General features: G+C 52.4%; 2 protein-coding genes across 12 annotated transcripts in view; one reads left to right on the forward strand and one right to left on the reverse strand.

The window, feature by feature from the left end:
* Positions 1-14427, reverse strand: part of PPP1R12B (protein phosphatase 1 regulatory subunit 12B) — a 177157-nt gene extending 162730 nt beyond the window's left edge. For 5 of the 9 annotated variants that reach the window (XM_069545041.1, XM_069545040.1, XM_069545039.1 and 2 more), the window contains exon 1: positions 14020-14421. In XM_069545041.1, the coding sequence (XP_069401142.1) occupies positions 14020-14304 (285 nt within the window). In that variant the 5' untranslated portion in view covers positions 14305-14421. Of the gene's footprint in view, positions 1-14019 lie in introns of all 9 variants that reach the window. The other 4 variants (XM_069545036.1, XM_069545037.1, XM_069545035.1 and 1 more) reach the window with 2 other exon arrangements.
* A 2224-nt stretch (positions 14428-16651) lies between these two features.
* On the forward strand, positions 16652-22068 carry UBE2T (ubiquitin conjugating enzyme E2 T). 3 transcript variants are annotated; one of them, XM_069545031.1, is made up of 7 exons: positions 16652-17477; positions 18571-18719; positions 19205-19274; positions 20359-20464; positions 20567-20665; positions 20789-20866; positions 21719-22068. In XM_069545031.1, exons 2-7 carry the CDS (start codon positions 18611-18613, stop codon positions 21842-21844), a joined length of 588 nt encoding a protein of 195 aa, XP_069401132.1. In that variant the 5' UTR covers positions 16652-17477; positions 18571-18610; the 3' UTR covers positions 21845-22068. The 3 variants fall into 3 exon arrangements, with proteins under 3 accessions (XP_069401132.1, XP_069401135.1, XP_069401133.1); XM_069545034.1 differs by having other exon boundaries at positions 16713-17477; positions 18441-18719; XM_069545032.1 differs by having other exon boundaries at positions 16727-17477; positions 18552-18719.
* Positions 22069-23157: the final 1089 nt, after the last annotated feature.

Below are 23157 nucleotides of genomic sequence, written 5' to 3' on the forward strand. Positions count from 1 at the left end.
AAGATGGAGAAGCTCTATATGGTCAACAAAAGCAAGACCAGGAGCTGACTGGCTCAGATCATGAACTCCTTATTGCCAAATTCAGACTTGAATTGAAGAAAGTAGGGAAAAGTGCTAGACCATTCAGGTATGACCTAAATCAAATCCCTTATGATTATACAGTGGAAGTCAGAAATAGATTTAAGGGCCTAGATCTGATAGATAGAGTGCCTGCTGAACTATGGAATGAGGTTCGTGACATTGTACAGGAGACAGGGATCAAGACCATTCCCAAGAAAAAGAAATGCAAAAAAGCAAAATGGCTGTCTGGGGAGGCCTTACAAATAGCTGTGAAAAGACGAGAGGTGAAAAGCAAAGGAGAAAAGGAAAGACATAAGCATCTGAATGCAGAGTTCCAAAGAATAGCAAGAACAGATAAGAAAGCCTTCTTCAGCGATTAATGCAAAGAAATAGAGGAAAACAACAGAATGGGAAAGACTAGAGATCTCTTCAAGAAAATTAGAGATACCAAGGGAACATTTCATGCAAAGATGGGCTCGATAAAGGACAGAAATGGTCTGGACCTAACAGAAGCAGAAGATATTAAGAAGAGGTGGCAAGAATACACAGAAGAACTGTACAAAAAAGACCTTCATGACCTGGATAATCACGATGGTGTGATCACTCACCTAGAGCCAGACATCCTGGAATGTGAAGTCAAGTGGGCCTTAGAAAGCATCACTACGAACAAAGGTAGTGGAGGTGATGGAACTCCAGTGGAGCTGTTTCAAATCCTGAAAGACGATGCTGTGAAAGTGCTGCACTCAATATGCCAGCTCATTTGGAAAACTCAGCAGTGGCCACAGGACTGGAAAAGGGCAGTTTTCATTCCAATCCCTAAGAAAGGCAATGCAAAAGAATGCTCAAACTACCGCACAATTGCACTCATCTCACATGCTAGTAAAGTAATGCTCAAAATTCTCCAAGCCAGGCTTCAGTAATACGTGAACCATGAACTTCCTGATGTTCAAGCTGGTTTTACAAAAGGCAGAGGAACCAGAGATCAAATTGCCAAAATCCGCTGGATCATAGAAAAAGCAAGAGAGTTCCAGAAAAACATCTATTTCTGCTTTATTGACTATGCCAAAGCCTTTGACTGTGTGGATCACAAGAAACTGTGGAAAATTCTGAAAGACATGGGAATACCAGACCACCTAACCTGCCTCTTGAGAAATCTGTATGCAGGTCAGGAAGCAACAGTTAGAAGTGGACATGGAACAACAGACTGGTTCCAAATAGGAAAAGGAGTACGTCAAGGCGGTATATTGTCATCCTGTTTATTTAACTTATATGCAGAGTACATCATGAGAAACGCTGGACTGGAAGAAACACAACCTGGAATCAAGATTGCTGGGAGAAATATCAATCACCTCAGATATGCAGATGACACCACCCTTATGGCAGAAAGTGAAGAGGAACTAAAATGCCTCTTGATGAAAGTTAAAGGGGAGAGTGAAAAAGTTGACTTAAAGCTCAACATTCAGAAAACGAAGATCATGGCATCTGGTCCCATCACTTCATGGGAAATAGATGGGGAAACAGTGGAAACAGTGTCAGACTTTATTTTGGGGGGCTCTAAAATCACTGCAGATGGTGACTGCAGCCATGAAATTAAAAGACGCTTACTCCTTGGAAGAAAAGTTATGACCAACCTAGACAGTATATTCAAAAGCAGAGACGTTACTTTGCTGACTAAGGTCCGTCTAGTCAAGGCTATGGTTTTTCCTGTGGTCATGTATAGATGTGAGAGTTGGACTGTGAAGAAGGCTGAGGGCCGAAGAATTGATGCTTTTGAACTGTGGTGTTGGAGAAGACTCTTGAGAGTCCTTGGGACTGCAAGGAGATCCAACCAATCCATCTAACGGAGATCAGCCCTGGGATTTCTTTGGAAGGAATGATGCTAAAGCTGAAACTCTTTGGCCACCTCATGAGAAGAGTTGACTCACTGGAAAAGACTCTGATGCTGGGAGGGATTGGGGGCAGGAGGAGAAGGGGACGACCCAGGATGAGATGGCTGGATGGCATCACGGACTTGATGGACGTGGTTCTGAGTGAACTCTGGAAGATGGCGATGGACAGGAAGGCCTGGCGTGCTGCGATTCATGGGGTCGCAAAAGTCAGACACGACTGAGCGACTGAACTGAACTGCTCCCACTCCAGGAAGCTCGGGTTCGAGAGGAACTAACATCTGGCATCCCCCAGGGTGCCGGGCTTAGCATCCTAAAATACCCCTCACTCATGAGTAACAAAGCCTTTGGAACTAACTGGAAACCAACATTTTAGGAGTCTTCTCATAGCAATGGCACCCCACTCCAGTACTCTCGCCTGGAAAATCCCATGGACAGAAGAGCCTGGTGGGCTGCAGTCCAGGGGGTCGCTAAGAGTCGGACACAACTGAGAGAATTCACTTTGACTTTTCACTTTCATGCACTGGAGAAGGAAATGGCAGCCCACTCCAGTGTTCTTGCCTGGAGAATCCCAGGGACGGGGGAGCCTGGTGGGCTGCCGTCTATGGGGTCAAACAGAGTCAGACGTGACTCAAGCGACTTAGCAGCAGCAGATATCTTGGGCCCTAATTTTTCCCCTTTCAAAAGTCAACAGGAAAACTAAGTTATCCTTAATAGTAAAAACATAACACAATCTCCATAAAAAGTCCTCAAAACATCTTCCCACTGAAACTGCTCTCTCAAAAATCATAAATGACCAAATCTAAGTTTCCCCCCAGGCCTGCTCCTCGATTCCCTTTCACATTACTGGCCGTTCACTCCTGAGACTCCTCAGCGTCACTGGGCTTTTGTGGCTGTCCTCTTGGTGCTGTAACGAAGGATCAGAACTCAGCAGCTTAAAAGTGCACGGCTTCATCTACGGGCCTGGAGGACAGAAGCCTACGGTCGGGCTCACTGCCCAACACCCAGGTTTGGCAGGACACGCTTGGGGGAGGCTCTTCAGAGCACTCCACCCCGTGGTCTTTTCGGAGGCGTGAGGCCGCCCGCCAGCCTGGGCTGGAGAGCCCCCAAGACGCTGCCGTCTCTGGTTTCTGCCACCACTGTCTCCTACGACTGACTGTTCTCTCCCAGCTCCCCTTTCTAAAGACCCTGAAGATGACACTGGGCTCACCTAGACAGCCCCAGGCTCATCCTCCCATCGAAGACCCTAAGCGTCATCACCTTGCAAAGTCCCTTTCCCCTGGAGGGGAGGCATCTGCAGGGTTCCAGGACTCGGACAGGCAGGGCCCCGGGGGGCACGCCTCAGTCGACCCCCCGAGAGGCCCGCCGCCTCCTCTCTCCCACCGGCCTGCGCCTCCTGCTCTTCTGTTTCCTCCCATCCTCTCCCACACTCGTCAGTGCTCACCTTGACGCTCGTGTCCAACTCTCATTTTAAACGTGAACAACTGGAGCCCAGATGGGGAGATGACCAGCCCCAAGCCACACGGACATGGACAGGATCCTCCTCCTCGGGTGTCTTCAGAGCAGCGGAGCCCCGTGCTGGACAGAGCCCCGCTCCTGTCTGAACAAGGCAGCGCCTCCCTCAGGCGGGAGCTGGCTGCCAGCTCTTCTCAGCTCTCTCGGCGGCTCCTTCCTCTCTGCCCCGTTCATTCTGAAATCCAGCCGCAGCTTCCTACTTCGAAGAGCTGACGCTCCGGCTGGGCCACCTCTCCTGCCCAAACCCAAAGCTCTCCACCAAGGACTGCATGCTCTCGACACCGCCCCGCCACCAGCATGCCACCCCCGCCGCCAGCACGCCACCCCCACCCTGCCCCTCTCCCTGAACGGCCTCCCTCGTCCCTCCACCGAGGAGTGAGTCACGGAGCACACCCCGCTGAAAGGAGCTGCTTTCTCCAAACCAGACTGAGTCACGTGTGGCCAGGAGCCGTTCCTACCAACACACACACACACAGCAGCCCCGCTCCAACCCTGGGGTCACTCTCTTCAGTTACTTGCCATCAGAAAATACCAAACAGAATATTCCAGAAATGAGCAATTCCCAAGTCTTAAATTGGCCAACGTTCTGATGAGCTCTCCGGCCGACCAGCTCCACCCCACTATGTCCAGCAGGCCCAGGCTGCCCACCCATCAGGGAGGAAAGACAGCACCACGGACCCTTGAGCTGTGCGGGTCTACTCAGAGCAGACTTTCCTCCATTAATATGAACTGCGGTGCTAGACAGTACCCAGGGGGCTGACTCTGCAGACGCGGAGCCCTGGGGCCGGAGCACTGGCTACTGTGGGCGTCAGCACCTCGACCCACCTGGAGTATGTGCAGGGCTCGACGCCACCTGCGGCTTCAGGCACCTGCCGTGGACACGGGCAGACTGCTGCAGAGATCAGCACAGGCTCATGAGATACCACCAGGCACACAACAGCGCTGTGAATTCGTCATCGCAGGAGAGCTCTTGCCTAAATACTGCATGTTAAATATATGTATACATAAACAAGTTGATGTGTGGCAAAACCAATACAATATTGTAAAGTAAAAAATAATAATGATAAATTTAAAAAATTAAAAAACAAACAAACAAACATATAAAGAGCACCCGCTTACAACACACAGTATTCAAACGGCAAAGCCTGCACTTTCAAAGCATGCTGACTGATATAGGAACATGGTCACCAAGGGAAAAATCAGGAAGCACAGTGCGTGATACTAATTTGCTCTATGAATACAGTCTTCACACACATAGACTCAATATAAGGAACAACTGGAAAAAAAACCTGAAAGGAATACATTGAAATGGTAGTGGTATTTATCTCAGAGTAGCCTCATTTGCCAACAAAGGTCCGTCTAGTCAAGGCTATGGTTTTTCCTGTGGTCAAGTATGGATGTGAGAGTTGGACTGTGAAGAAAGCTGAGCACCGAAGAATTGATGCTTTTGAACTGTGGTGTTGGAGAAGACTCTTGAGAGTCCCTTGGACTGCAAGGAGATCCAACCAGTCCATTCTGAAGGAGATCAGCCCTGGGATGTCTTTGGAAGGAATGATGCTAAAGCTGAAGCTCCAGTACTTTGGCCACCTCATGCGAAGAGTTGACTCATTGGAAAAGACTCTGATACTGGGAGGGATTGGGGGCAGGAGGAGAAGGGGACGACCCAGGATGAGATGGCTGGATGGCATCCCTGACTCGATAGACGTGAGTCTGAGTGAACTCCGGGAATTGGTGATGGACAGGGAGGCCTGGTGTGCTGCGATTCATGGGGTCGCAAAGAGTCGGACACGACTGAGCAACTGGACTGAACTGAGCCTGATTTTAAATAGTTTCTACCTTTTCCTCCTGTTTTCTACCCAGTTTTACAATGAGCAATACAGTGTAGCAAGAGGCTTACAACACAAAGCTAAAAACAGGGATTTGACCCTCCAACTGCCTCAGCGGAAATAAATCCCAACTTCGCCACTCATCACCTGTGCAGCCCTGGGCAGTGGGTCCAATTTCCATCTCTGTAGGATCCAGAAAATGATAAAGCACCTCCTCCTGAGTTCTTCATATACTCATGAGTTAATAGATTAGAACTTAGAACGGGCCCTGGCTCATAGTAAATACCATCCAAGCGGGAGCCACTGTTACTGCGTCCACCTGCTAAGCTGCTGCCACTGTGATTAAAGACCACAAAGCAGTATCACTAGCGTGAAGACTGCCACTGAAGCTCCTCACCACCACGTAACTACCAACAGGGCTTTTTAACAATGACATCAAGTACCGGTAAGGACGGGAAGCAATGTTCACAGCGGCTTTACTCATTACCACCAAAACTTAAATAATCAAAGCATCCTGCACCTGGCGGACAGACAACAAGCTGCAGTGTGTAGGCACAGTGGGACACCTCTCTGCACAAAGACCAGCGTGCTCCTGACACGCGCAACAACACAGGGGACTCCACACATCACAGCCAACAAACGCAGCCCGACTCAGAGGCCACAGCGCAGGCTCCCCATTCGGCCCCGTCACTCCTGCCAGAACACCGATGGAGGGCCGGGGGGCCCCGAAGGTGTCCCCAGTCGTGAGGAAGGTGGTGGCTACACAAAGCGTGTGCCTGCCATAACTCAGAGTGTATTTAACACAAAGCTGCACATAGACACACTGAAACCATAATCACAGAAAACTAGCCAATCCAATCACACTAGGACCACAGCCTTGACTAACCCAGTGAAACCAAGCCATGCCCTGTGGGGCCACCCAAGATGGGCGGGTCATGGTGGAGAGGTCTGACAGAATGTGGTCCACTGGAGAAGGGAATGGCAAACCACTTCAGGATTCTTGCCTTGAGAATCCCATGAACAGTATGAAAAGGCAAAATGGTAGGACACTGAAAGAGGAACTCCCCAGGTCAGTAGGTGCCCAATATGCTACTGGAGATCAGTGGAGAAATAAATCCTGAAAGAGTGAAGGGATGGAGCCAAAGCAAAAGCAACGCCCAGCTGTGGATGTGACTGGTGATAGAAGCAAGGTCCGGTGCTGTAAAGAGCAATATTGCATAGGAACCTGAAATGTCAGGTCTAGGAATCAAGGCAAATTGGAAGTGGTCAAACAAGAGATGGCAAGAGTGAACGTAGACATTCTTGGAATCAGCAAACTAACATGGACTGGAATGGGTGAATTTAACTCTGACGACCATTATACCTACTACTGCGGGCAGGAATCCCTCAGAAGAAATGGAGTAGCCATCATGGTCAACCAAGAATCTGAAATGCAGCACTTGGATGCAATCTCAAAAACGACAGAAAGATCTCTGTTCGTTTCCAAGGCAAACCATTCACTCTCATGGTGATCCAAGCCTATGTCCCAACCAGTAATGCTGAAGAAGCTGAAGTTGAACAGTTTTATGAAGACCTACAAGACGTTTTAGAACTAACACCCACAAAAGATGCCCTTTTCATTATAGGGGACTGGAATGCAAAAGTAGGAAGTCAAGAAACACCTGGAGTAACAGGCAAATGCGGCCTTGGAATGAGGAATGAAGCAGGGCAAAGACTAATAGCGTTTTGCCAAGGAAATGCACTGGTCATAGCAAACACCCTCTTCCAACAAGAGAAGACTCTACACATGGACATCACCAGATGGTCAACACCGAACTCAGGTTGATTATATTCTTTGCAGCCAAAGATGGAGAAGCTCTATACAGTCAGCAAAAACAAGACCAGGAGCTAACTGTGGCTCAGATCATGAACTCCTTATTGCCAAATTCAGACTCAAATTGAAGAAAGTAGGGAAAAGCGCTAGACCATTCAGGTATGACCTATATCAAATCCCTTATGATTATACAGTGGAAGTGAGAAATAGATTTAAGCGACTAGATCTGATAGATAGAGTGCCTGATGAACTATGGACGGAGGTTCGTGACATTGTATAGGAGACAGGGATTAAGACCATCCCCATGGAAAAGAAATGCAAAAAAGCAAAATGGCTGTCTGGGGAGGCCTTACAAATAGCTGTGAAAAGAAGAGAAGCAAAAAGCAAAGGAGAAAAGGAAAGATATAAGCATCTGAATGCAGAGTTCCAAAGAATACCAAGAAGAGATAAGAAAGCCTTCTTCAGCAATCAATGCAAAGAAATAGAGGAAAAGAACAGAATGGGAAAGACTAGAGATCTCTTCAAGAAAATTAGAGATACCAAGGGAACATTCCATGCAAAGATGGGCTCAATAAAGGACAGAAATGGTATGGACCTAACAGAAGCAGAAGATATTAAGAAGAGGTGGCAGGAATACACAGAAGAACTATACAAAAAAGATCTTCACGACCCAGATAATCACGATGGTGTGATCACTCACCTAGAGCCAGACATCCTGGAATGTGAAGTCAAGTGGGCTTTAGAAAGCATCACTACGAACAAAGCTAGTGGAGGTGATGGAATTCCAGTGGAGCTGTTTCAAATCCTGAAAGATGATGCTGTGAAAGTGCTGCACTCAATATGCCAGCACATTTGGAAAACTTAGCAGTGGCCACAGGACTGGAAAAGGGCAGTTTTCATTCCAATCCCTAAGAAAGGCAATGCAAAAGAATGCTCAAACTACCGCACAATTGCACTCATCTCACATGCTAGTAAAGTAATGCTCAAAATTCTCCAAGCCAGGCTTCAGCAATACGTGAACCGTGAACTTCCTGATGTTCAAACTGGTTTTACAAAAGGCAGACAAACCAGATATCAAATTGCCAACCTCCACTGGATCATGGAAAAAGCAAGAGAGTTCCAGAAAAACATCTATTTCTGCTTTATTTCTGCCAAAGCCTTTGACTGTGTGGATCACAAGAAACTGTGGAAAATTCTGAAAGACATGGGAATACCAGACCACCTGACCTGCCTCTTGAGAAATCTGTATGCAGGTCAGGAAGCAACAGTTAGAAGTGGACATGGAACAACAGACTGGTTCCAAATAGGAAAAGGAGTGCATCAAGGCTGTATATTGTCACCCTGCTTATTTAACTTCTATGCAGAGTACATCATGAGAAACGCTGGGCTGGATAAAGCACAAGCTGGAATCAAGATTGCTGGGAGAAATATCAATAACCTCAGATATGCAGATGACACCACCCTTATGGCAGAAAGTGAAGAGGAACTAAAAAGCCTCTTGATGAAAGTTAAAGGGGAGAGTGAAAATGTTGGCTTAAAGCTCAACATTCAGAAAACGAAGATCATGGCATCTGGTCCCATCACTTCATGGGAAATAAATGGGGAGACAGTGGAAACAGTGTCAGACTTTATTTTGGGGGCTCCAAAATCAGCGCAGATGGTGACTGCAGCCATGAAATTAAAAGATGCTTGCTCCTTGGAAGGAAAGTTATGACCAACCTAGACAGCATATTGAAAAGCAGAGACATTACTTTGCCAACAAAGGTCCGTCTAGTCAAGGCTATGGTTTTTCCAGTGGTTATGTATGGATGTGAGAGTTGGACTGTGAAGAAAGCTGAGCACCGAAGAATTGATGCTTTTGAACTGTGGTGTTGGAGAAGACTCTTGAGAGTCCCTTGGACTGCAAGGAGATCCAACCAGTCCATTCTAAAGGAGATCAGCCCTGGGATTTCTTTGGAAGGAATGATGCTGAAGCTGAAGCTCCAGTACTTTGGCCACCTCATGCCAAGAGTTGACTCATTGGAAAAGACCCTGATGCTGGGAGGGATTGGGGGCAGGAGAAGAAGGGGACGACCGAGGATGAGATGGCTGGATGGCATCACGGACTCGATGGACATGAGTTTGAGTGAACTCCAGGAACTGGTGATGGACAGGGCGGCCTGGCGTGCTGCGGTTCATGGGGTCGCAGAGAGTCGGACACGACTGAGTGACTGGACTGAACTGGATACGTAGACTGTAAACACGAACACTTTACACTGTGAAGATGAGAATAAGAAGGACTTAAGTCTAATTTACCAAAGACCCGTCCAACCCGCTACCTGCGACAGAGCCACGCTTCACCCTCACACAGTGACGGCTTGGCTACCGTGAAACACAAGGGTTCTGGAGCCGGCATCGCAGCGGACAGCTCCTTTACGAGACTGCAAGCCGGGGCACAAAGCTTTGGCTAAGGAGCAAAAAAAAGCTGGTGGTTAGACAGCGTGTGTCTGTACTCCCCCAGCTCTCCCACTTCCCAATAAACCACCATAAAAATAAGCCTCATTTTCAAAGCTGGCTCTGAAGTGCACGACGGCGTCACGACTGGGGACGAGACTGGGAAGGCAAGGCCAGGTGGCCTCCTATGAAGCAGGCTGCGAGGTCAGCCACCAGAATGACTCAGCAGGCGTGCTCCGGAGCCACGGTGATGAAAACGCCGACAGGCTCTCTCATTTATGCCCAGATCGCCTTGGGCCCTAAGGTGAGCAGAATTCACCAACATACTGGGTAAGTCTCGTGGAACTGTAAGGGGAATAAATAAGGAAGTTGGAATAAAAGAGAAAAGGTTAGGAAGACAACTTCTATCCCAGGTATAAAATAAGTCACGGACACGTGATGACAGCATAGTGACCATGGCCAAAACGTCTGCCCCGGAGTTTGAAAGCTGCCAAGAAAAGTGCACCTTAAAAGCTCTCATCACGGGAGGGAAAGCTGGCTTTGCACGCTGACCAGAAGCAGAGGCGTGCACAGGAAACGGACACAGTGTCGAACGCCAGCTGCGGGGCCTCCCTGGCGGCCCCGTGGCTAAGATCCCGCCTGCCGACGCAGGGACGTGGGTTTGACCCCCTGGCCTGGGAAGATTCAGTGGCCGCGGGGCAACCAAGCCTGTGGGCCCAATTACTGAGCCCGGGCCCCACAAGAGACGCCACTGTGATGAAGAGGAGGACCCGCTCGCTGCAACTAGAGAAAGCCCAAACAGTAATGAAGACCCAGCACAGCCGTAAATTAAAAAATGGGAACACGGGTGGCTTCCATGAGGTCTTTAAACAACTCAATTTAAAAAAAGAATACACATCTTACTTTAGCATACAAATCGGCACACGGACATCCCATCTGGAACCGAAGCACAGGCCTCTCACCCTCGTCTCCTCCGTCTCACTGAACAGAAGCCGCTCTGCCGTCCTTCCCTCACCTCTCCCTGCCTAGTCTCTTCCAGGGAAACAGATCCTTTTCATTCCACTCAGGACACAGGGGCAGACTGAGGCAGCTCTAGAATGACTGAGGCCACTAGGAGTTGAATTCCAGTCTGGGGCGACTCTGAGGCCACCAGGAAAGCATCCTTCTAGCCTTCTTGGTGTCGTCCAGATGGAGACCGGTCTTGAGCGCAGAGCCCCGAGGACCAGTATCAGCGTCCTCCCCACACCCGCAGACACAGCACCAATGGAATGCATTCTGGAGGAAGCGCAGGCACCCATTTTGACAAAGCCCAGAAAATCTTTCCAAAAGCAAGTGGCTGCCTCTCAGCAGCCCAGTAATTTGGCTGACGCAGGTCTACGAGCCTATATCTGGCCCCAGAGGACCCAAGAGCATAACGCTAAGGACACGAGATAGGCGCTAATAGAAAACCTTACCACATAAACATGTAAAAAGAAAATGTTTCAAGTACCAGCCCACACTGAATTATAAGCCCACACTTGAAGCCCAAAAATATCGACACATAAACGAAATGGGAATTCCTCTGTGAGCAAGCACGCTCTTCCAAGGGTTATGTAACTCAATTAACATCCTTTTCATTGACGACCCTGCATGCACACCAAATCTTAATTCATTTGCTCATGTCTAGTTGGTATGCATCAGTTTCCAAGGCTTTCACCAGAGCAAGGCTAACCTTTAAGAAACTTCTTATCCGGATCTATTTCAAGCATTACTAGCAGGCGCCCTGGAACTCACCTTTGACTCAAGCACCTCCTGGCAGAACCACAGGCTACCAGGAAAGAACTGTCTAAGTCGAAAGCAGGGTCCAGGCACCGCGCCCTGAGACACAGAGCGCCTACTGTAGCCTTGAGGGAGAAGAGGGGTCGGCCAGCGACGTCTGCTGGGGTTTTGTCCAGCTGGCCCAGAGGCCGTGGCCAAAACGTGGCCAGCAGCAATCATCCTGATAGATCACACCACACTTGCAGGCCGGTGGCTATTTTAGCTAAGTAACTCGGGCGAGCATGCCACTCTCCGCTTCACAGGACAGGCACGCGGACAGCTGATGGCCGTCCAGGCACTGGCAGTTCCAGCCCCACGTTTCGAAAACCCCTTTTAGGTCCCTTAAGAGTTCCTCAGGCCCTGGAGAAACACACTGTAACGCTATGGAAACGGACTAGGAAAAGAGTTCCTGAGCGAATAAAGGCCCGTCTTGATTCAAAACAAAGCGACGGTCTGTTGTTTCCCCTCCGATCTTCAAGCAGCTTAGTCTGTGGATGAAATCTGTCAAGTGCTGAGTACACCTGGTCAACCCAGCTCGCCAGGAGCTCTGCAAGCAGGGAGCAGGATCACAAAGCGCGTGCCGGCGCTTCAGAGAAAAGGCCGTGGCTGCCATCCCCTCCCTCTCCTAGTTTAGGAGATCACAGAATGTGAAGAGCACAGTAACTCAGAGAAGCTGCAAGTCACCGTCTAGGGTGCTAATTAACAGGGAAAGAGAGACTCCAAGAGGCCCAGTCTCAGGGCAAGGGGTCAGAAAGGCGGTCTCCTGGTGCGGGAAGAACCACCAGGAGCGGCCTCACGCTGGGTGCTGGTCTTGGGGCTCTGCTAAAACACGTGTGGTCGGGCCGGACTCAGCGGGCAGAGGCAGCTAAAAGAAATGGGGCCACTGAGTTATACTCAGAAAACTGCCTCAATGAAGAACACGTGCGCTAGAGATGGCTTTCTATTTCTCTATCCTCCAGTATCCCTTCAAGTGGTTTTTTTCAGAATCTAGACCTCCCAAATACATCTGAAAAGTAAAAACGCACCCTCTCAAGGAGCTCAGAAATTTAAAATGCATGTGGCCCTCTTAGCATCCATCTTATACATATTCAGCTCCTTAATAGACGAAATACAAAGCTCTAGAGTTTAAATGTGAAAAATCTATGCCTAAAAGCAATTTCTCTCTCTTCTAATCCCATACAAGCAACAATTTTCTGAGCTTGAGACTCATCACCTATAAAACGGTTATTATATCAATAACAAACACTTACGTCAAAGGATAACTGCTGAGATTCACATGCAGTGAGACATAAAATAATTTTTAAACAGCAAAGAATTATACAAATGTTTTTTGGGTTCCAAAATCACCACAGATGGTGACTGCAGCCATGAAATTGAAAGACACTTGCTCCTTGGAAGAAAAGCTATGATCAACCTAGACAGCATATTAGAAAGCAGAGACATTACTTTGCCAACAAAGGTCCGTCTAGTCAAGGCTATGGTTTTTCCAGTGGTCATGTATGGATGTGAGAGTTGGACTGTGAAGAAGGCTGAGCGCCAAAGAATTGATGCTTTTGAACTGTGGTGTTGGAGAAGACTCTTGAGAGTCCCTTGGACTGCAAGGAGATCCAACAAGTCCATCCTAAAGGAGATCAGTCCTGAATATTCATTGGACGGACTGATGCTGAAGCTGAAACTCCAATACTTTGGCCACTTGATGCGAAGAACTGACTCACTTGAAAAGACTCTGATGCTGGGAAAGACTGAAGGCAGGAGGAGAAGGGGATGACAGAGGATGAGATGGTTGGATGGCATCACCGACTCGATGGACACGAGTTTGAGTAAACTCCGGGAGCTGGTGATGGACAGGGAGGCCTGGCCTGCTGCAGTCCATGGGGTCACAAACAGTCGCTCGCGACTGAGCGACTGAACTGAACTGGTTGCTCTGTGAGGTGGGGCACCGTTCTGAGTGAGAAAACACGGATACAAGCAGAGTAAAGAGAAGGTCCTTTCCTCTGAAAGAAAGGACTGGAAACACGGCGAGCAGGCACGCTAAGCTCCTGGCCAGCGTGTTCGGAGAAGCGGCGAGACGCAGGCTCGTGTTATTTTTCAGAAGCGCTCTCATGCCAACGCACCCACTCGCACACAGCAGAAGGAGGAAATCGAGAAGGGTTAAGAGTGGGTGTCCAGCTCCGGGGCCCCTGAAATAACTGACGAAGCCCCACGTGGAGAGGGAGGGTGGAGTCAATCCTGACAGCGACACGGACCGCGCGGGCGTAAGATGGGCGCAGCGAAGGCGCTGGGGCCGAGCGCACACGGCGGTCCACGGCTGCGGCCCGGCCGGGGGCGCGTCGTTCCCGCGGGGCAGTCGGGGCGCGGGAAGGCAGGCGGCCCCGAGCATCACGCCAGGGCGCCCCGCAGGCGGCCTCTCGCCGGCGCGCCCGACGCGGGGCTGGGCCCGCGGTCACGAAGCCGCCCCCGGACCTTCGCAAACCCGAGGACGCGGCGCGGACCCAGCCCCGCTCCCGGGGGCACGTCAGCCGGCCTCCGCGCGGGCACCGGGCGGGCGGCGCGGGCACCGGGCGGGCGGCGCGGGCACCGGGCGGGCGGCGCGGGCGCGCACCGGGGAGCACGGCGCGCACCGGGCCGGGGAGCGGGACGCCGCCGGGCCGCGCGGACCCCGGCTCGGCCACCCGCCCCGCGCGCTCACCTGGTGCAGCGCGGTCAGGCCGTCCACGTTGGCCGTGTCCACGTCGGCGCCCCGGGCCAGGAGCCGCCTCACTTCGTCGGTGTCCCCGCTGGAGCAGGCGGCCAGGAACACAGCGCCGTCCTCGAAGCGGACCCGCGGGCCCCCGCGCCGAGCCTGCGGCCCCGCGCCCGGCCGGTCAGCGGGCTCCTGCTCAGTCGGCGAGCCCCGCCAGCGCCGCAGCTGCTCGGCCCGCCGCGCCCGCGCCGACTCAGCCCGCTTCCCGCCCAAGTGCTCCAGCTCGGCCATTGCCGCCGCTGCCCCGGGCCGCCGCCGCCGCCGCCGCCGCCGAGCGCCTCAGCCGGGAGCGGAGGGCGGAGTCCCGCGCGCAGCCATCTTTACTGCTCCGCTGCCCGCACGTCCCGCGGCCTCAGCACGCAGGCGCAGCGGCGCCCCGAGGCATCACGGGACTTGTAGTGGGAGCCCCTCGCGCGCCCCACCACCCTGCGCGCGCCCGGGACCGACCGGAACTTCAATTCCCTGGATGCACCCGGAAAGAGGCGGGGCCGGGCGGCTCCGGGCCTGGCAGCGGACGCGCGGGGTCACCTCTGCCCCGAAGGCGGGAGCTGTCCGCGGCCCGAGTCACCTCCGTGCGCTTCCAGCTAATCTCGGATCCCTAATTATAACGTCAGTCTTTTGAAGTGGAAAAAGAGACGGTTTCTATTGAGAAAAACTGGACGGAAAGGACTCGAAATTCTCGAAACCCTGCCCTGGTTGTAAATCCAGAGTTTTATTAACGTTGTCACTTAGAACGCGTTAACAAGGAGCCCTGAAAAGACCCTGGAAAGGATCCTCGCAGTTCATAGTGGGAATCAACAATCTGTGTATGACTTGAGAAGTTTTTCAAAATTTAAGTCATCTAAGTTTTTCCTTGAAACATCTTCCCCCAACAGAGGCTCTCTGAAAGTTCAGTTTAGTTGCTCAGTCCTGTACGACTCTTTGCGACCCCATGGACTGCGGCAGGCCAGGCCTCCCTGTCCATCACCAACTCCCGGAGCTTGCTCAAACTCTGAAAGTAAGCTTACGCAATAAACTCATACAACTGTTTACTATCATTAAACAAACATGATAGTCTATATTTCCTAAATATGGTAAAGAAAATAATACTGATACTTTATATACAAGTGGACAAATCCTGACAGTCCTGTATAAGTAAAACCTAATTCTTGTTTTTTCTTCGTTTTATTGAGATGTAATTGACATTCAGCATGTGTAAGTTTAAAGTGTACAGCATAATGACGTATACATCATAATGACCGCAGTAAGCATGGGTCATCACATACTGATACAAAATTAAACAATGTATATTTTGTGATGAGAACTCCCAAGATTTACTCTTTTAACTTTCATATATAACATAGGGCAGTGTTAATTATGTTTATCATCTTGGATATTATATCCGTATGTGTGCGCGCACACGCGCACGCAGGCAGCGCCTACTCAGTGGTGTAGGACTCTGTGACGCCATGGACTGTAATTATGTAGTTACTTATCTGATAACTGGAATTGGTACCTCCTGACCACCTTCCTCCAATTCCCCCAGATCTGTTCTCTTTCTCTATAAAGACTTTTTGTTTGTTGAAGTATAATTAAGCTATAAACGACAACAGTTCCTGGTGCACACAGTGGCATTTCAAAGCGATCACACTCCTGAGCCTTTAAATGTACCGAGTCCGCCAGTGACCATGCACACACATCCGGAAACTTTTATTAAATAATCCTTTCCCATTAAAAAAAAAAAAACAACTACAAATTCGTGTGTGTGCCTGCGGGCGCTCAGTCGTGTCCGATTCTTTGTGACCCCATGGACTGCAGCCCTCCAGGCTCCTGTGTCCATCCATGGAAATTTCCAGGCAATAATACTGGAGTGGGTAGCCATTTCCTACTCCAGGGGATCTTCCCACTCAGGGATCCAACCCGAGTCTCTTGCATTTCCTGAACTGGCAGGTGGAATCCTTACCGCTGGTCCACTTCGGAAGCCCATACTCCATTCTTTAAAGCAATGGCACCTGTACAGTTTATGAAAAACTTTCAGCGTGGCCTCTGTTCTCGCCAGTTAACATACCCCCCTCTGGTGGACAAATAGAGACTGTACATTTCGCCCATGGGACTCTTTCTTTCTTTTCCCTGTTATCCCGTTTTTTCTGTGGTTCCCCAAACTACAGGTCTTTGCTTGGTTCATCATACCATCTCTCCTTTCCACCAGAGTTAGCATGGTGCCTGATTCGTCTAAAGGACGTGTTAAAGATTTCCAGGCTTCCCTGGTAGCTCAGCTGGTAAAAAATCCGCCTGCCATGCAGGAGAACCCAGTTCAATTTCTGGGTCAGGAAGATCCCCTGGGGACGGGATAGGTTACCCACTCCAGTATTCTTGGGCTTCCTTGGTGGCTCAGCTAGTAAAGAATCAGCCCGCAATGCGGGAGACCTGGGTTCGATCCCTGGGTTGGGAAGATCTCCTGGAGAAGGGAGCGGCTACCCACTCCAGTATTCTGGCCTGGAGGGCTACAGTCCACGGGGTCGCAGAGAGTCGGACACGACTGAGCACAACACAACCACAGCACGTTCTCAGAAAACCACCGGAGGAAGGAATTAATTTCAGTTCCGAAGACAGAACAGCAATTGCGACACAGTTATAGCTGAGGTGGAAAATAAGGAACCATACTGAAGAGATCAAAATAGAAAGTATCAGTAGTAAGACAGGCAGCCAACTCCAGCGTTAAGACGGAAAACACGTCCCCACAGTGAGTGGGCGCTGGCAGTAACTGCGGACCGACAGCTGACTGGACAGGAACGGGATTCCCGTGTGGCTCGCGGCTCCCGGCGGGGCCCGCAAGCCCCGGGAGCACCGCGCGCCAGCGAGGCCGAGAGGACGCCCACGCCGCGGCCACCCGGAACCACGGCTACTCAACGCCAGTCTGGGCCGGAAGCAGAGGTCCCGACTGGACCGCCCGCGGGAAGGTCCAGCAGGACCGGCCGCTCCTCCCGCTGCCGAGCCGGAGGCGTGGCGGGCGCGGCCCGATCGCGGCGGAGGCCCCAGCGCCCGGCGCCCCCAGTCGGAACCCCGCTCCGAACGTCCGGCTCCTCGGGCTCTCAGGTCTGACGGTCCTGTGGCGGCAGCCCCACCGCGCGAACACCCGGACGGCAGTCCGCTCCGGCACAGACCCTCCCGGCCCCTCCCAGCGCGCCTCCTCCCGGGCCAAGCGAGCCAAAGACTCGACGGTCCCAGCCAGCCGCGCTCGCGTTCAAAGCGCGGGGGCGGGGCCCGCCCGGAGCCCGGCCAATCGGAGGCTGCGCGCCTCCCGGGCGGCGCTCCGGACCAATCACAGCCTCCCGAGCGGAAGGCGGGGCAAGGCAGCGGCTGGGCTCGCGCAGGCGCGGTGCCGGCTGCTCGGGGCTGTTGCACTGCGAGGAGCGACCGCGCAGGTGAGAGAGGCCGCGGGCGGGCGGGGTGGCGGGGTTGGGGGCGCCTTCTTTCCGCCTGACTGCGGAGCCTCCTCTTCTCCGACTGTCGCTTGTAGAACGGACGCTCTGCATGTCTTGGCAGCGCGGTTGGCGCTCTGCCCCGGCCCGGCCCGCGCCCCACCGCCGCCCCAGCCGTTTCCCAGCCGCCACGCCCACCGGTTGCTCCCGGCCCCCCCCCCCCCCGACGCTCATTAATTGTTATATTTGTTGTTTTATCCTTGCTGATTCCCAGTGCCCGCTTACTGAGAGGAGCAGTCAGGGTCAGTGTGTAAACGGAGCTCAGTCGCTCAGCCGTATCTGATTCTTTGCGACCCCATGGACTGTAGCCCGCCAGGCTCCTCTGTCCGTGGGATTCTCCAGGCAGGAATACTGGAGCGGGTTGCCGTGCCCTCCTCCAGGGGAGCTTCCGGACCCACGGAGCCACGCAGCGTCTCCCGAGACTCCTGGATTGGCAAGAGGATGCTTTACTAGGAGCGCCACAGTGTATAACAGTAGTTAACTACCCAGGAAGATAACCGGGTCCCAGAGATGATATGATGGTCCTCAAGACGCGGATGAAGAAACTTGGAATAATTGACATGAATGGCTGTTGTAGTGATTAGTTCTAACATACTAATTTGCCTGTAGTATTGCTAATTCTGGGACTTCCTTGGTGGCTGAGTGGTAAAGAATCCGCCTGCCAATTCAGGAGTTGCGGGTTCCCATCATCTCTGGGTCAGAAAGATCCCCTGGAGAAGGAAATGGCAACCCACTCCAGTATCCTTGCCTGGAAAATCCCGTGGATGGAGGAGCCTGGCGGCCTACAGTCCATGGGCCGCAGAGTTGGACACGACTGAGCGACTTCGCTTTAGAACTTCAGTGTTTTGTTTGTAGAAACTTTTCATTGTTTTATACTTTATTTTTAAAATGTGTTTGCTTGAATAGATAGCACGAGGGAAAAAACTCAAGACTCCTCAAACAAGCAAGTGATGTGAGGGCTGTCTCCTTCAGTGAATTGAGCCGGCACTAGAATTCACTGCTGCTGACCCTTGGCAGGCACCCCTCTTCTCCCCAGGATCCCAGCCAGTGCAGACTGAGTGCTTCTGCCTGAGGTCATGCAGAGAACATCGCGTCTGAAGCGAGAGCTGAGCCTGCTGGCCGCGGAGCCGCCCCCGGGCATCACGTGCTGGCAGGACGGGGACCGGATGGAAGACCTGCGAGCACGTAGGTGTCACCCCAGGCGTGCGGGTCTCGAGCCTGTCCACAGTTGCGCTGGGATGTGAACACTGTCTGTTCCTCCAAATAGGGCACAAGTGCATCTGCCTGCCTCGTTTGCTGCCTTTATAAAAGGTCTCCAGGGCATTTCTTCTTTGGCCTTTTACCCCACCTCTTGCTGATTTATTTCCGAGACCTGAGCATCAGCTCTGAAGCAGTTCAGCACCACGGTTACGTCACCTTTACGTATCTGTGAGGCCAAACCAGGCAGCACGTGGTCAGAACGCAGCCAGCCTCCCAGCACGGCTGCAGGTATCTGTCGCCTGTGGCCAGATCTCCCACGTAGCCCTTGGGTGACACCAGCCCGGCCTGGCGCCTCGTGTGGGGGCTTGTCAGACCCTGAGAGCTGTCCCAGACCTAGCATCCCGTCAGGACCAGGCGGTGAGCTGCTTCAGGCACCCAGTTACCTCTTCACTGTTTCTTTTTCTTTCAAGAGATACTCGGTGGAGCCAACACACCTTATGAAAAAGGTGTTTTCAAGCTGGAAGTTCACATTCCAGAGAGGTCAGTGTGAGCTACATTCACATTTCCAGGCTAAACCAGTTGCTGGAAGACAGCAGTGTCGTGGAGCGTCGCGCACAGGGCTTACGGGGCCTGGATCTCGGTCCTCATCTCCTCAGGACTTCCTGTCACCTCCAGCACCTTCTCTTTGGAGTTCAATCTCTTTTTCTTAAACCTGGGTTAGATCACATCTAACACCACCTCCCCTACCCCGGGCTTACCGTTGCACTAACACACAAAACATTGTGGTAACACACTCGTCACTGCGGTAACACACACGTCACTGCGGTAACACACACGTCACTGTGGCAACACACACGTCACTGCAGGAACACAGACAGAAACTGACCACTCACACCCTGTTTAAGTGAATGGTTTTGGGGCGTGGATGCACTCCACTGTTGTCCAGCCACCCCAACCCATCCATCTCGGGAACTTTTTCTTTCCCAAGCGCCAGCCCTCTGTCCCCGCCCGGCCCCCGTGGCCCCGGCCCCCCCCGCCTGTGTGGAGGCCCTGTTCACGCACGTGTGCTGTAAGACTCTCATCAGGGGCAGTGGTTGTAGTTTGTGGTTTGTAGACACCTGTTCACAGGCCAGGTTTGTTACAAGTCCCAAGAGAAGCAGGTCAGTAATCCCAGGGATGTCAGTTCTGAGACACACAGGGGTTTTCCAAGGTATGTGTCTCACCAGAGAAAGAGTAACCAGGTGCAGTGTACAAATCAGCATTGAACCCTGTTTTTCAAAATCCACCTGTAAAAACCTGCAGCCGAGACTGAGGAAGCCCGAGCGGCAGGTGAGACTGAGGGGTAACCTTTGTTTTTTTTCATGGGTGTACTGACAATCTTGCAGCTCTATAGGAGAGGGACCTTATTCTTGGGAGATCATGCTGAAGTATTTCAAGGGCTAGGGACTTGATCCAGGTGGTGGGTGAAAGGGTTTTCAGTACTGTAAATTTTCATCATAAAAATTGGGGGAGAACAAAGGTTTGTCTCTCAAAGGTTGCTGTCCTAATCAGTCATCAGCAGCTGTTCGTAACCGTCAGCAGCAATATTCTAGTGAAACTTCCCTGTCCTCCTGTGCTGTCAAAGGTACCCGTTTGAACCTCCTCAGATCCGGTTTCTGACTCCAATCTATCACCCCAACATCGATGCTGCTGGACGGATTTGTCTAGACGTTCTCAAGTTGCCACCAAAAGTGAGTGGCGGGGGCAAGGTCGACCCTGTGGCCTCATGTGATTGGAGAAGCACATTCTTAGAGCTGCTGCCTGTCTGTCTGTCCATCTGTCTGTCTGTCTAGGGTGCCTGGAGACCATCCCTCAACATTGCAACCCTGCTGACTTCCGTTCAGCAGCTCATGGCCGAGCCCAACCCGGATGACCCGCTCATGGCCGACATCGTAAGTGCCCAGCCCACTCTCCCCATGTCCCATACGCTGTCCAGGAGGGGCGTGGGGCTGCCCAGCGTGGCGGCTGGAGCTGACAAGTCTTGTCTCTCTCCGTTTACTCTGCTTCCGTCTTAGTCCTCAGAGTTTAAATACAACAAGCCGGTCTTCCTCAAGAACGCCAGGCAGTGGACAGAGCAGCACGCACGGCAGAAGGTGGGATGTCTGGCAGCCCTGACTTTGCTCCTGCCTCTCGTCTGTTGCGTGTGAACATGTCTGCGTTCGTACGAGAGTTTGTTGCGTGTGCCGAGTCCATGCTGTACCCAGGGGTGGCTGGTCGATCGCCTGCGGCCGTCCTTGTAATCGTTGAGCAGATAGAGAACTCAGCCAGTCGGAGCAAGGGCTTCTGGGAGCCACCGTCCACTGAGGACCACCAGGCAGCTGGGGCCTCTTTGTGGGACTCAGGGAGGGGCAGGGGTGTGGGAGGGAAGGGAGTGGACGTGGAGGGAGGGAGGAGCCACGTCCCCAGTTCACATCGATAGTTCACTCACTGAACAAAGGAGACCCTTCAGGAGCAGAGACGGTGCTGAGCACGCATGGGTCTGCTGAGCCGTCCCCTCCTTGAGGCGGAGCCACGTAGCCCTTAGTGTCAGTAGGGGGAAGAGTCAACAGATAAACGGCTCAGGGGGTGGGAGAGCAGCAGCTTTGGAGAGATGTCTGTCCGGGACGGGGCAACAAGGCCCCAGGAGAACGTTTGTTGTGAACCGTGTTCAGTGTGAACCCAGAAGTATGGTGTGAACCATGTTCGGTGTGAACCGTGTTCAGTGTGAACGCAGAAGTATGGTGTGAACCGTGTTCGGTGTGAACCCAGAAGTATGGTGTGAACCGTGTTCGGTGTGAACCGTGTTCGGTGTGAACCGTGTTCAGTGTGAACCCAGAGGTATGGTGTGAACCATGTTCAGTGTGAACCCAGAAGTATGGTGTGAACCGTGTTCGGTGTGAACCCAGGACGGTATGAACCATGTTTGGTATCAACTATGCTGTGCTTTCCCATCTGCTCCTCCTCAGGCAGGCGAGGAAGGGCCGCCTGGCAGCCTCCCCGAGGTGGGCGGCTCAGAGGGACCCAGCACCACGCAGAAGAGGAAGGCCGGGCAGCTGAGCGGTGGTGGAAAGAGGCTTTGCCCTGACGTTTAGGGATTGTCCTGGCCCGTCTTTGCCGGGATGGCCCACGTTGCCTCCATTTCTGGAACGTTTGCTCCGTATGTGATGACGTGCTCACTTCTGCGTCCTGTGAAACAGACCTTGTACGTTCGTGTGCTCTGCTCTGCGTTGATTCTCTGAGAGTTATTTTATTTACCGTGTGCGTATTGATCTTAAAACTTGTAAGCCTGAAAAATAAAGTCATTTGACGTTGAAAACACATTCATCCTGAATGTGTGTCTGGGAGCAAACTGGCCAGAGAGCCGTTCAGAAGGAGTGTCACGGTACTTGGAAGAGCCCTTTACTTTGCCAACCTGCCAGCATCACGCAGGACACTGAGGATGGACACGTGTCTGAAGGAGATGTAGAGAGAATTTGGTGCCCACCATGCTTCCAGAACTCTAGGTTTCAGAAGTCTCAGGCAGTGTGGGATTCAGGTCGTCGCCCTCCTGAGTGTTGCTTGCAGCCTTCTCTCTGGCTCACGTGGCTGGTCAGAACACTGTGGCGCAGCACAGAGCTCAGCAGACACAGCGACCGCCTGCGACGTGCCAAGGGGATATGATATTAGTGGGACAGTCAGGCGATGATCGCACAGATTCACAGGGCTCTTCACAACCCCTCGTGTCCCTGGCAGCTTCATTTGAGGGCAGGTACTAAGGTGCCAAGCTCTAGTCCCTGGCCAAGACTGGACAGGGCCCTGGGGCCCATGTTCACTGTTCTGTGCAGACGACGGGCAGGCGGTCCGGGCCCGCCGTCAACTGTCCTGTGCAGACGACGGGGCAGGCGGACCCGGGCAGAAGTCAGCTGAAGTGGAACGAGGTGCCGAGGCAGGGAGGCTCCACACCCCACTGTGTTGAGCCTGGTGGTCCTGGGCCAGGCCGGGCTCGGGGCACATAGAGGGCCCCTCGAGCCATTTCCCTTCCTCCACCGCGGAACCGCCCTGCGCTCACGGCAGCCTGCCTTAGGACACGGGCACAGTAACACGACGGCACCAACCGAAATGTGAATTTCCTGCGTGTCCCCACTTCATCTATTTCCAGCTTCTACAGAATTCTTGAAACCGCTTCTGAAAATCAGCTACCATCCTCTCATCGAGCCCAGGAACTCAATGCTCTCCTGCACTTGGGCACATGTGCCTCACACTGGGGCTTCCAGATGCCCTTAGGGGATCAACCAGGAAGCTTCACTTGTGAGAAGCGAACGGCTGGTGACGCCGGGCGGGCCGGGCGGGCGTCTGGACGGCTGGGTCGGGGGCTCCACTCACACGCGCTATCCTCACTCTCCCTCCTGGAGGGACCGCCAGCAAC

Source organism: Ovis canadensis, chromosome 12, assembly GCF_042477335.2.
Source record: "Ovis canadensis isolate MfBH-ARS-UI-01 breed Bighorn chromosome 12, ARS-UI_OviCan_v2, whole genome shotgun sequence".
Lineage (NCBI taxonomy): Eukaryota > Metazoa > Chordata > Mammalia > Artiodactyla > Bovidae > Ovis > Ovis canadensis.